Genomic DNA, 14,882 nt, shown 5'->3' on the forward strand with positions numbered 1-14,882 from the left:
AAAATTATTGTTATTTAATATTTTAAAATTACATTTATCTGTTTTGTATGTGTGCCTGTGTGTGCATAAGTGTAAACACACGAATGCCACATATCATGAATCTCACATGGAGTCAGTTTTCTCTGTCTAGCATGCGGGACCTGAGATTTGAACTCAGGTCTTCAAGGTTTGCAGCAATGACTCTACCAGCTGAGTCATCCCACTAACCCAGGCTATTCTATATATTTTTTAAAGATTTATTTCTATTTTATGTCAATGGGTATTTTGCCTACATCTGTGTGCAGTACCCAACAAGGCCAAAATAGGGCATCTGATTGCTCTGGAACTGGAATTACAGAGAGTTAAGAACTGGGTGTCGAATCTGTCTCTTGCAAGAGCAGCCAGTGTTCATAACTAGTAAATCATCTCTCCAGCCCTTACTATAATTTTTAGAGTTAGTGATAATCTAGGTAGTGTTTAATTTTGTTCATTAATGTGTTGGTCTTTAATATACTCTTTTTAAATTTTATTTTTCTTGGATATTTTATGATATTATGATAATATTTTTAATATTATAAAATTATATTTTATGATAATATTTATGATATTAACATTTCAAATGTTATCCCCTTTCCCCCTCTCACAACCTCCTCCCCCCTCCACCTGCTTCTGTGAGGAAGCTCCCACTCCACCCACCCACTCCAACCTCAAAGCCCTGGCATTTCCCCTACATTGGAGAAACAAGCCTTCACAGGACCAAGGGCTTTTCCTCCTGTTGATGCCATCCTCTGCTACGTAGGTGGCTGGAGTCATGGTTTCTTCCATGTGTACTCATTGGTTGATGGTTTAGTCCCTGGGAGCTCTGGAGGAGTCTCGTTAGTTGATATTATTGTTCTTCCTGTGGTGTTGCCACCAAACCCAGTCACTATTGCTGACGCCAAGAGGTGCTGGCTGACGGGAGCCTGATATGGGTGTCTCCTGAGAGGCTCTGCCAGAGCCCTACTGATACAGATGAGGATGGTTGCAGCTAACCATTGGACTGAACCAAGGGGACCCCAATGGAGGAGTTAGAGAAAAGATTGAAGGAGCTGAAGGGGTTTGCAACCCCATAGGAAGTCATATACTTCTAATAACATTCATGGTTATAATTATTCCAAAGGCTATCCATATTTATATATATATATATGCATATGTATATATGCATATATATGTATATATAGATACAGACACACACACACACACACACATGTGTAAGTTGTGGGTCTTTAGTAACCTAGTTATTACTTAGCTAACTTTGCTGAGGAATGATTAAGAGAAGAGATACAACTTAATATAAATAAACTAATTCATTTTTAACATAGTTTAGTGGTAGGCCTGAAAATGGCTTCTGTTACTATATAGACAGCAGGAGGTTAATTATATCCAATGCATCATGCCTCAGCTCTTGAGATGATGGGCATCTCTCATGTATGAAGTTGTAGGGAACTTTTGAGATTTGTTCCATTTGAAGATACATTGGTTTAAATTGACAGAAAACCTCAAAATTAGGGATTCCTATAATAACAGATACCTGCATTTTAAACCTTTCTTCTTTCCTATTTATTATTTATTTGTTAGGTGGCATCAGCCCTGACCTCTGTTGAAATTTCCCATCAGGCCAGGTAACAAGCAGACCCTAACCAAGGAAACCCTAGGAGTGTAGAAAAGTATAACATGACCTAGCTTCCAACCCCAGGAACAAACACTGCAGGGTTTACTAAGGGCCTCAGATATGGTGTCTTGTTTCATAGTATTTAAGACCTCCTTTAAAACAAATAGACATATACAAACCATTTACTAAGTTAATTTTTATGTTTAACATACAAAGTGGTTGATAATTCATTCCGTGTGTTGATTTCTGACTATATATCATATTTTCCTCTTCCTCATTGCCATCTCCCATTGGCACCCATTCCCCATGCTTCCCTCTTCCTCTCAGGGGTCTTCCTTCTACTTTCGTGTCCTACACAAACATGCATGTATGTAAGAACATAGACATGTGTGATTTTTTAATGTAGATTTTGCATAGGAAAGAAAACATACAACTACTTTTGATTGATACTTACTGGCACAAAGGGTGAAAAAAGATAAATTCCTGAGTATGACATGGATCAAACTTTTTACATTAAGAATAGAGGGCCAGCACAAATTGTGAAAATGATTAGTAGTGGTCTAGAGTGCCTTCTATACTGTAACAGAAAAACGCCCATCAACAAGGAAGAAGTTGGCCAACATTCCTGAGGTTAGTGCATACTGGCTTAAGGACCGGCAGCACGGCCAGACACTTGTTGCGCTCAGTTGTCTTTGGGTGGAGTATAAACACAGCACTGGCTCACAGGAAATTGTTCCATCGTCCAGCTAGGGCACATCATTCTCATTCACAAGGAAGTAAGATTGAGAGCAGTTCCTCTTTGTATCATGCTTAAATTCACTCCAAATAGTATATTCGTGCCATCAGTAAGCGGTCAGTTATTCCTTTGTTTTAGCATTATTCTGTCCTTAAGAAATGCTTTATTTGACATTATGGTATAATTAAGGAAAGCATTCACTGGAGTCTTAAATGGAGATTAGAGTTTTGAGAGTCGATAAGCTTTACTTCATATTGTTTAAATGTGCTACTAGGTTTGCAGCCGAGTGGAAAGACTCTGCTGATCATGAACATTGACGTGGAGCCTGGGGCGGTGGACCCTCAGCTCAGGATCATTCTTCAGTGGCTCATTGCCTCTGAGGCGGAAGTTGGAGAACTTTATTTTCAGGACTCTGCAAAGAAGGAGTTTGTCTTAGTAAGTACCTCCCTTCTAGAGTGCTTGTGAGGAAACAATGCCATGTAATAATCCTAAATCCTTTGTTGGTTTAGCAAAATGCTTGTTGACTACAGAATATTAATATGTAGGAGTCTTACAGTCGGGTTCTGGTTTGACACTTGGTGTAGGTAACTCACCGTGGGCAGATGAGTTAGTTTCCTTAGTTGCATGTGGGATGAGAGGCACATAGAATTTACTGTACAGGTTTGTGAGGATTGATTGCAATACTGTAAAGAGCAAGGACGTGGTCTAACATCCTAACCCTAGAAGTTTGATGTCAGTAATAAGCAGCTAATGAATTCTTGAGGAAAGATCTAGCTATTCTATTTCTCTGATTCATTATTGTACCTAATTAATTAGGTCTTTCTCATCTTTATGTAAATAGAAGGCTTGTGTAATGAAAAACCAATACGAGATTAGATACTTTTCTTTAGATGTACCAAGCATGCTGTTAGTAGGGATTTTCAGGTTTTAGTTTTAAGAGTGTTCTTCCTCAGTTTTCCATATAAAAAATTATAACCTTGCTGTAGTACAAAACAGTCCAGTGACTAAACAATATAGATTAATCAAAAAAAGGACAGGAAAGGATAACCCAAGGTATTCTTATTTTCTGGTTCAAAACTTATAACACTATTGTTGGAAGATGTCGATGAAGGATGTGACTGCTCCGACACGGAGTTTATTAGCTTGAGACTTCTGTTTGTAGGAGAGATATAGTCTGGGAAGAAATACTCAAGAAATGAAATATCAAGTGGAAGTATGACTTAAGATAAACCATGGCTACATGGGGCTGACAGGTGGTTAGAGGAGGAGGCCTTGTCGTCATGTAACCTCGCCCAGGGATCTTTGCCTGATTGAGTCAAGTACAATGCTCAGTTGTGGATGGCAAGGTCTTATTGTGTTAACATTGGCTCATTTGAAGTGACTCTCAGAGACTAGCTAGCTAGGACTCCACAAGGCTATTGGGGATGTATGAAACAGTCAAGACAAGTACAGCTTATGTTTGATAGTAGTAAGAATAATAGAAATACTTTGTCTTTCTGGATCATATATTAAAACTCAACATTTTCATGATTAAATAGAATAAACAGTATTACCATGAGGATAAACAGAAGATGACATACAATTGTATGTCAAAAAAGATATAAACATTTTAGGTAACAAAAGAGAAAGACATTGTCAACAAAGGGAGAAGACAGTTCACATATAGAGGAAATGTTTATAATTTTGTATTCTTCATAAAGTTCTTAGCCCTAGCACATACAAAGAATGCCTTCATTTTAAAAATAAAAGGGCATGCAATCTAATTTTAAAATGGACTTTAGTGTTATTATTGCCTATCTTTGGAAAATAAAACATGAAGGGGTATTCAGCTTTACTAGCCATTAGGAAAATGCAAATCAAAATCACTACATTGCAGTAGGGTGACTGTCCAGGTGGTAACAGCAAGCGTGGGAGGACATGGTATCTTCTTACAGTTCTCAGTGAGAATCTAAAATGGTGAAGCTGTGGTGGAAAAACACCTAACAGTTCCCCAGAATGCCAAGTACAACATTAGCATGTTACACAGCATTTCACTGCTTGTGTGCACTCGAGGAACACAAAAGCATGTGTGTACACAAAAACCACCTCAGAAATGTCTGTGGCAGCATTACTTATAGTAGGTAAGTAACATTTGTAACATTTGTTAGGCTTGTGGTATAGGTCTATAATTCCAGTACACCAGAAGCAAAGGCAGGAGGATTACTGTATGTTGAGGTCACCCTGATCTAAATTAAGCAAGTTCTGGTCATAGTAAGACCCTGTCTTGAACAGTGAGCCATCTCCCATCTGTCTTATCAGCTAATGAATGGAGAAGGAGCTTTGTTGGTTAGTAGAAAGTAGTAAGGCACTGTGTCTTGCTTTACTTCAAGATAACTATGCTAAGCCAAACACACACACGAGTTCACAGTTCCATTTCTATGACATACCTCTAAGTAGGCACAGCTATGAGACCCCAAGTGGATGAGCGCTTTACTGAAGGTGCTATAGAGGATGGAAAGGGGCTTCTGATACAGAGGGCTTTTCTCCTGGTATGAGGAGAGAGCATCCAGTATTGACTGTGTGGACTTGTCTTCAGTTCAGTGATGTACTAAAACCCATGGCCTGTGAATTGTATCTCAAAACTGTTTAAAAAAAGCACATTTCCAGTAAAATAGTTTTTCAGAATTTATTTTACAGGCCTTTTAAAACTTAAGAATTCTTACATAGTTGAATAAACAGGAAAGTAAGGTCAGGTTCTGTTTTGCAGTGGTAGAGTTTGCCTAATCCCTGTTCATTCTTTTGCTTGCTTCTTTGTTCAGACATTACATTTCTTAACTTAGAAAGCCATGCTTCTGTTGAGGCTGAAGTGTTTTCCAGAATATAAACCATACTATATGCTGTGGAAAGAAAATCTCCATCCTTTTATTAACCTTGACATTGTCGTTATTATTTTATGTTCCTAATTGAGGTCGTGGCAGATGTATTTAGTTAGGTGAAGAATTTTCCTGTACACAGTTACTCTGCATTCCCATGCAGACTGTCCACTGCCAAGGCTTGCGTTCTGTTTCCGGCAATCCTGAAGTGTCATTCTGTGGAGACTTGTTTCAATTTGGGCAAAGGGCTGGTGGTTGGGGGGAGATGGCATAACTGGAAAAGAAAATTTCATGGTAAACTGCAGGATTCCCAGTTTTGTCTGAAGATAAAAATAAAAACTTTCTTGCCTCAGATTGTTTTTTGTTAATGTATATTAATGTTTCTGTTAATCCTTCTTTCTTAGCTTTCAAAGCAGTTACAGGAGAGAGGATGGAAAGTGGGCGATGTCCTGCAGGCTGTGCTGAAATACTACGAAGTGGTGGCCAAGTCCTCAAGCGAGGACACGTGCACGTCGCTGTTTGATTGGCTCTTAGAAAATGCCTAGCAAACTCCAAGGCAGTGTACTTTAGTGCTTGTTTTAGGAAGTAAAGAAGTTGATGATTTACATGTAGGATAAAATTCAAATACAGAATATTAACATTTTAATTGAATTGAAAGGAAAGTAAGCTTTTTAAGTGCTTTCTGTCATTACACTGTATATAGTTCATACTTTTGTAATCTTTGTCAAGATATTCTCTTTACTTATTCTTCTGTATATGTGTATGTGTTATGACCCTGAGATAATATTCTGTGAAGGACGATCTATCCCCACCCGAGGCTGGGGCATTGTCTGACAGCATTTGTTTGGATCCACATAGTGCTGCTGCTGCTGCTGCTGCTGCTGCAAACAGGGCTGAGGCGGCTGGCCTGGCCCACGTGATCACTTGGTTCCTTTGAAAACAAGTGGTGTCTAAAGATAAGTCATCTGACGTGAAGAAAGAAAACTGAGGCTGATATTTTGTTGTTTATTTATTTCTGATAAGTTTGTATTCTTTATGTACTGTTCTTTAAAATCAGTTTTACTTCCCAGTTCAGCTATTGGTACTTGTAGATTCCCCGATCTTTAAGCCCGTAGCATACTCGTTAGTGACTTAGGTTTCTGTGAACACCGTTATGCGTTCCCCTGGCTTTCCATCAAGTGATGTTATTTGCTAATACTGCCAATTGTTATGAAATGAGAAGGAGAAGGGCGTGCGTGTGCAAGAATAAACGCTAACCTTCCCACTAGTTCATTCGTTTACTTTAGAGTTTTCTTAAATAGAAACCCACTATTAACATTAAATAAAATGTCTAAATATTATGCAGTAAGAATTTTGTCTTTTTGATTTATTCTACAGATGCAAATTTAGGTTGTAAAATACATTGAAATTTTAAAAATTAATGTAGAAATGCACTCAGAGGAGCCCAATAATGAATTTCAGTATTGGATTTTGAAGAAGAAAAAAATCCTCCTCACCTCACCAAGAGTAATTTCTTTTAGCTCGGTGATTCTCAACCTTCCTAACGTTGCAACCTTTTAATACAGTTCCTCATGTTGTGGTGACCCCTAACCATAAAATTATTTTGTTGATACTTCATAACTGTAATTTTGCTACTGTTATGACTTGTAAATATTGGTGTTTTCTGATGATCTGATAGGGGTCATTTGACCCCCAAAGAGGTTGCAAGCCAGAGGTTAAGAACTGCCATTTCAGCATAAAAGTACCTCTCTCCCAATAAAATGTATCTGGATAATTTCATAAAGTTCCCTCTCATGATCTTTTTTGGCCTCTACATTTTCTACTGTGTTTTTAGAGACTGCAGGTTGTTCTAATTGAGATGAGCAGGCTTTGTCTCAGTGTGTTTGAGATGTGTGTAGGTGGGAGGCTCTCCCTAACCGGTTCTGGAATCTAAGGCGAGTCATACTACCTGGGGCTGTTGTGTTTTCTCCATTATATTTTCTTTCTTCCCCTAAGCGCTGACTTTTCTAGAACCTACAGTGAATAGATGACATAACACCTACCAGGGTACTTCCATTAATCTGAATTAGTAATTATGGTGGAAAAGTTATTTTTATAGAGATGTCACATATGCTTTGTCTCTAGAAACAAGTATTTTGAAACTACATTATAAACTCTAGTTTTTCTCAGTTCAACATAGAGACACAAGGCCTGCCTTAAGCATACATTTTTTTTTTCTTTTTTCTTTTTTTCGGAGCTGGGGACTGAACCCAGGGCCTTGCGCTTGCTAGGCAAGCGCTCTACCACTGAGCTAAATCCCCAACCCCACATTTTTTTTAAAAAGAAGTTTCTTCAAGTATTTTTCAGAGTGGGCAAATGCAGGAATAATATCCATGTGCACTCTCTTACACTTGTATGAGGAACCAGCACGCTGCACATATGTAATTTGCATGATATGTGTTGCTTAGATTAACAGTAAAACCGACTTTAAATTTCCTTGAGATGCAAATGACAATGTTGGTCTTAAAAAATTTAAAGTGCCAGGAGTGTTTCTGTTTCTGAATTAGTTATTTGAGGCAAGCTCTAAGTTGTGCTCCGATTTCCTTTTCGTTTTGGTGAAGCCACGCTACGCTGTACTGCCCAGTGTTCTTCAATAAGTGCAACAGTGACAGAGGTGGAACTCACAGTGCGTCGGTTCTGTGCAGGAACACAGAAAACAGTAAGAAGTACTGGCAGGGTGTGTGGAAGTGTAGGCAGTTTCCTTATAGAAAGCATTAGCATGTAGAGCCGTGCTGCGTCGGGCTGGACACAGGTAAAGGAGGCCGCTTTAAAGCACGTTGTCTTTGGAGCATCTCTGTTGAGAGTAAAACTTAAAATGTTGTGATACACAGTGAGCTGACTCTTGACTCACCAGTTTTAAAGGCATCCAGGATCCACAGACAGAAACACCTCTGTCAGAAAAGCCAGCCAAGAAAACAAACAACACAAAACCCACAGAAGAAATGGCAGTAGATAGATGGCTCCTTATGGTGTAAAGCTAGCTTAACAACCTTCAGTAAACACATGTAGTACCTCTGTTCTTTCAGAAATGCTTCATTTACCCCTAAAGGTATTTAATGTGAATTAGTGCAGTTCATACTACTAGAATTCTGCTTAGCAGAGGACTTATATTGCAGGTAGGAAGCTACGGGTTGAGTGCACTGTGCAGAAATTAAAGACGGTTGACCCATTTGACAGAGCTGTGGCCCCCAGCGGTGGCACATGTTCTCTGATTGTCCCGAGCCTCGGCTACCTGCCGTTCCACTAGTAGTGTTTCTCCACAGCTGCTTTTAGCAGCATCAAGTCAGTGTATTGTTTTGTAATTTTTCAAAGAAATCTTTACACAGAGTTTAAATATGTTGGGTCCACACACGGGTAGGGAAAATACTCTCCATTTAAAACCGTGTCTGCCTGTCAGCAGCACGGAGAACTGTGGGAGCGTCTGTGGGAGTCAGAAGGGGCGGACTCGAGTCAATTGCGCTTTGCTCTTCAGCGCAAGCGCAAGCCCTGTAGGCACCCCTTGTTTACGGTGCGCCTGCTCTGCACACGCAGGCGCGGTGCTGGTCACTCCTGCCTCTCTATTTATTTATTTTGACATCTGTACATTCCTTTCCTATAGTTAAGAGCCGCAGTTCTGCAGGCTCCTATCTCAGTCTGTTGTACGGTTTGGATGCTATTTAAATGCCAGGTTCTATGTGGCTGGATTTGCAGCCTTCAGTTACTTGTGCTGTGTTTCAAGTAATCTGCATTCTTGTTCACTTAATGAATATTTAGTAGAAGTAACTTTGAGTAACTGTGGCCACTTATTTGGGTTTGCTCATTTAGCGCACTAAGGTCGTATACTGTGTGTAGTAGTAACCTCTCTTTCTGCTCTTGAGTAATTTAATGTTCATTTATCAAACTCGGAACTTCAAAACGCACTAAAGTTTTGTTTAGCAGTGGTTCAAACTGTTTCAGAAATTACTTTTGTAATAATTTGCAATTAATTGTTCTTTTGTCTTTACTCTTGTTCAAGCCTGTGATCTTTCCTCTCCCAGCCAAGAATTATTCAATAAATTTAAGAAATGTCAAGCCATGGTTTCCATTCTGTAGCATCCTGTTCATTCTGAGCTAAACAAAAGCAAAGGCATTCAAGACTGCTGTGTTAGAAGACACGGAAGGAGCTACATGCTTATGTCATGGCTCTTGAGGACAAGAGAAATTAGGAATATTTCCAGTTGCATACTGGATTCTATCTATTTCAGAGATGCCTTTAATGGATAATGTAGGAGACTTGAAAGCCCAATTGGATTCAGTGCAAGTGGAAGGCCATTGCCTTCAGCAGATGCGCGCATGACTCTGAAATTTTTCTCATCTGGCGTCAACATTCCTTGGTAAAATATAGACATCACACCTCTGACACATTAGGCGAAAGTTAGCCTTTGGTTGTGGGTATTAGCAAACATGCTAACGATATCTACAATTACAGCAGTTTGCAACAGGAAAATGGAGAAAAAGGATTGGTAGATGTGAAGGTGTGGGTTAAGTTTATAGTGAGATTTTACTAGTAGAATGTAAATGCTTTTATGTTTTTAGAAATATTGGGAATAGAGAAAAAGTGATGTGAAAGTACGGTTGTTGATTGACCTTCGCTTCACACTGAACATCACTGCCACACCTCAGAGTGAAGCATCTGCCATCTGCGAGCCTTCGTGCTATAACTGTTAAGGCCCACGAGTTCTGTCAAGGTGTACTCTGAGTATTATACATCCCAGAGTTTGGACATGCATGTAGTGCACTGGAGGGTCATACAAGTGCATTTGTTGCCTGATGAGCATTTAATACCCAGAAGCTGGAAAAGAACTCGATAATGCTTCAGGATGTTTGGGGGTAATGGCACACACATAAGCCTTGGGTGTTAAGTACATTGTTATTAATTGTGTATGAAGAAGACAGACACTGACACTAAGGAAGATTCCAAGAAGAGAATGGGCCCAAACAGTAAGGCATGCAGCAAAAGTCTTTTGAATGATTTAAGTCAGGGGACCCCTTAGAGCTTGTTTCCTAGGGAGGACAGACCTGAGGTTGAGGCAAGGACTTGACATATCCTCACAGTTGTTTGAGTGTGAAAGAGATTGTGTATATAAGGATAGATGCTTCATGGTGTCTGCACTGTGAGAAGGTAAAGGGACAATTGTAAAAGCTTATGACATTGTGCAACGAAGAGCACAGGTGACATCTGTTTTCCTCGTCCTTTGTAATTTTGCAGTTGTCACACACTGACTTTACTCCTGTTCTATAGGCCGAGGATGAAGATATGCAGATTGGAGTGAGTGACAAACATCTGAGAGGGAATTGAAGGCCCAGTGAGATGGGTAGATAGATGTGTTTATGGAACAAGGCTCCTGAAGACAAGTTCAGTTTTCAGGACCAGTGTCAAGTCAAGGTGGAAGGAGAGAATTAATTCACAATAGTGTCCACACATGCACACGCACACACTTCTTAATTTTAAAACTAATAAAATTTTGATTAAAAAATTAGACTAAAAAAGGACTTGATTTTTAGGGGCAGGTTCTTCCCTCTGTACCCATTTACCCCCCTTTAAATAAACACCGGAATGGATTTCTTTTGCAGTAAGTGGTTAAGACTGGACCGGAAAAAACCAAACAACACCACCCTCTCCACACACACATTTTTAAGTTGGGGCAGACATGCCACAGCATTCACGTTGAAAGGAAGGACAGTTTGTGGGAGGGGGTTCTCTTCCACATTGTGGGCTCTGGGAATCACGCTCAGGTCACTAGGCATGGCAGCAGTGCCCGTGCCCACTGAGATACCTGTTGGACAAGGTTGGACTTGGTTTACAGAGTTCTTCTGATAACTTTTAACTTGATGTAAGATATTTTAAGGTAAGTACTAACAAGGAGATGCTGCATTTAAGTTATGCTTAGAATTATCAGTTTTATTAATTTGAATTCTCAGGAGCACTGGTTGGATTGCTTGTGGCAACAATAGAATAATAATAATAATAATAATTTGGTAGGAGATGGATGATGACTGCCCCTTGTCCCAGGATAGGTTCTCACTGTTTCTGGAAAGTCATCCTCTGTGTCCTGTTCCTGTTTCTTGGAGCCTGTGCATGGAGGTGGTGCTTGGTTTTGTTTTGAGACAGGAACTCCCATAGGTAACCCAGGTGAGGAGTCTCCTAGGTAGATTTTTTCTTGCCTTAATTCTGAGTCTTGGAGAAGGGAGGGCCATTTGTAAGTTCCAGGCCAGCCTGGGCTACATAGTGAGATCTCATCTTAACAAGCACAAATAATTTAAGTTTAGAAAAGAGGCTATATTTACAGGAGAAGAGTTAGGGGCAGGCAAAAACAAAACAAAACAAAACAAAACAAAAAACAAAAAACATGCTCCACAAGTTTCTATTCAATCTTAGTAGTGAGTCAAGGAAAAGAACAATCTACCCAGAGTTCATAGGCTAGCTCCCATGTGAGTCTGTAGCCACAGTTGACCCTAAGTGGGTGGTTCAGAATATTAAAAGCAAAGAGTTGTCTGTTAAGTCTCCATGCCTGTCAAAGACAAACAAAACAACAAAACTTTAAGGAGCTCATTTTCATCTAAAGTTTATAAAGTCTAAACCATAAAAAGATAGAAAAATGAGCAATAAGTTTGATTTTTGGTTTTGGTTGTTTTGGTTTTTAGAAAAAAACTGTAAAACCATGAGTGAGAGTGACAGAACTGGAACCAGCTCAGCCTGTCATTAGGATATAAAGTAGCCAACAGTGTTTGGTGTTTCTGAGACAGGACCTGAGTGGTTGTGGTACACCCTTTTCATCCCAACACTGGAGGCAGAGGCAGGTGGGTCTCTGAGTTTGAGGCCAGAGCCTGGTCTACGGAACAAGTTCCAGTCTAGCCAGGGCTACACACAGAAACCCTCTCAAAACAAAACCAGAGGGAGGTTTAAAGATGAGTAGAGAACTACTTCACGTCTACTAAGGTGGCTAAAATAACAAGCTACATAATACTGAGGGTTGCCAAGGTTATGAAGAAACTGAGGCCCACAGGCATTGCTGCTGCTCACAGGGGTTTAAAATAATGTGACTGCTTCAACAATTCTTTGGCAGTTCCAGTTCATGTAGAATACCATATAATTGGAGTAACTTCTTCCCTGTGGATATGCCCATGAGAAGTGAGAATGTCTCCACAAAACTTGTACATAAATATTTACAGCATTATTCCTAATAGCTCCAGAGTACTGGGACCCAGTTGAATACACAGACTGTGTTTTATTTCTGCAATATTATTTAATCTTTAAAAAATGAAGTAGAGATATGTGCTATGGTATGATTGGGCCTTGAAAACAGTATGTTAATTATGAGAAACTGGACATGAATGAAAACATACACATATGTTCACACATATGTACATATGCTTGAATGCATACATATATGTGCATGTTTATTATAGCAATATACATCAAACTGCAGACTTTAGGTTAGTGTTTGCTCGGAACCTGGGGAACAAGGCAGTGAATCACTAGTACTACAGAGTTTCATTGAGTATGATGAGATAGTCTGGCGTTACATCTGATGATGTTCTCTAATTCTTTGAATATAATAAAATTCATTGAATTGAGTATTTTAAAAGAATGAATTTTATCATATAGGCGATACCCCCAAAATCTTTCATGGGACAAGGTAAATAGTTTTTAAAGCAAAAGGATCTTTTTAAATGTGAGGTGAGATCTTTGAGACTCCGCATTTGCGGTTGACAGCAGAGTAGGTGCAGCTAAGAGTATTGGTGAATTGGAAAAAATTACACAGAGTAGTTTTCAGAAAGTCAATAAGTGGGTGGATATATAAAAAGAGTGATGTAAGTTTGTTAAAGGAGAAGGTTCAAATATGTGTAGTTGGTTAAGAAAAAGGGGAAAAAGTCCTAAATAATGGAAAAGATTGCTACAAAAATTCCAAAAAAAAAAAAAAAAAAAAAAACTATGCATAGACTTACCATAAACCTCAAAACCTGTTTTCTAGGGATGCATGCATGCATGCATTCCTACTTTTCTAGACTATCGAATAAGGAAGCTAAAATGTCTAAGGTGGTTAATAAAGAATAGAGGTTGTATTAAAATTAGAGGAAAAATATACGTGAAGTAAAAAGGAGAGAAAGAATCCAGTTGCACCAGTGTAAAGCCTCAAGATGAGTCAGGGCGCCGAGAATGGGAGACTGTGGGTGCCAGTCCTAAGTCAGTCACCTGTCTCAACCTGTCATGGCCCTGAGACAGTGCAAGAGGGAGCTGGAAGAGTAAGCCAGAGGACGAAGATGTGGGCTCTGGAAGGCTGTCTTCTCCCCATGGCATGGCCAGTGCATGACCACTGCACTCAAGAGCTCAGAGCAGCTGTGGTTGCTTACACACGACTAAGACAATTCCAGCATGGATGAGGGAAGGGCTCTTGAGGGTCCACCCCAAACTGATAAGCTACTCGCTGTTGGCAGCTCAAGGGGTGGTTGGATCAATGGGAGTATTTGCCCATGTTCACATAGGCAGCATGATTGGGCTCAGTGGAATTTCAACAAAAAAACCAAGAGGACCTGAAAGTGGGAGGGGCAGTGTTGGGAAATTGGGAGTGGGGGACTTTAGGGGTGTAGATGATCAAGATACCTTTTATATTTACATATGGAATTGTCAAAGAATTACTAAAAATAAGAATTTAAAGAAATTACATACCCCTCAAAGATAAAGAAGATAGTAGATCTAAATCTTAAATTCCTGCTACTTCACGGTTGTTCCTGGGAGTCTTCCTCCATAAGCTTCCTTCACAGCGTTAGTTTTTCTTTCTGGAAAATCCAGTTTATGAAAGAATAAATATTAGTCAAACCACTTTGGAAGAAAATTGGGCATGATTTACTTAAGTTGGACTTGTGTATTCCCTGTGACATATGGCATTGGTACATACAAACTTCAAAGAATAGCTACTGTATATGTAGTACAGGAAACCAGGATGTTTATGGAGGCTGAAGCTGACACACAGTTGACCCCCACCCTGCACTAGCTGAGAGTTCTGCACTGGAGAACCAACTGGGGAGCCAAGAGACAGAAAACTGGCATCTGCAGCTACCATGCAGAATTCTATTTTCCTAAACAAAGCTGTTGAATAATTATTTGAAGGGTATTATAAGCAGTCTAGAAGAGATTTAAACTATGTACAAGGATGTGCATAGGTTATATGCAAATGTGACACATAAAGAGAATTTACACATCCTATGATGCCGGTGTCCATAGGGAAACCTAGAGCCAATCACAGTCACCGACGTGAAGGGATGATTGTATTCATGTAATGGAATTTAAAATAGGAAAAGGGGTACAGCTATGTGCTGAAATCACTGTTAAAAACATAGCGAAAAAAATCAAAGAAAGATAAAAAACATGAGAACCAAACCAGAGAAAACCAAACATGCCTGTAAATAGGGAGAGAGACACAGGTAATTTTTGATAGTCATGTAGTCATATGTGTGTGTGTATGTGTATGTATACAGACATACACAAATATATATGTGTACATAGCCACACATGACTATATATATGAGCTATATTGGTATATTACCATATGAGTGTTGGAGAAGATTGATACAGAATCTCGGGTCACTTCCTGGGTAGGTGAGA

At 39.4% G+C, this 14,882-nt stretch overlaps 1 protein-coding gene across 2 annotated transcripts in view; it reads left to right on the forward strand.

The window, feature by feature from the left end:
* The window catches only part of Akap11 (A-kinase anchoring protein 11), a 43,058-nt gene extending 36,062 nt beyond the window's left edge, over nt 1-6,996 (forward strand). For both annotated transcript variants that reach the window (XM_032918187.1, XM_032918185.1), the window contains 2 exons: nt 2,641-2,801; nt 5,623-6,996. In XM_032918187.1, the coding sequence (XP_032774078.1) occupies nt 2,641-2,801; nt 5,623-5,763 (302 nt within the window). In that variant the 3' untranslated portion in view covers nt 5,764-6,996. The remainder of the gene's footprint in view (nt 1-2,640; nt 2,802-5,622) is intronic.
* The last annotated feature ends 7,886 nt before the right edge of the window (nt 6,997-14,882 follow it).

Source organism: Rattus rattus, chromosome 12, assembly GCF_011064425.1.
Source record: "Rattus rattus isolate New Zealand chromosome 12, Rrattus_CSIRO_v1, whole genome shotgun sequence".
In the NCBI taxonomy this organism is placed as follows: domain Eukaryota; kingdom Metazoa; phylum Chordata; class Mammalia; order Rodentia; family Muridae; genus Rattus; species Rattus rattus.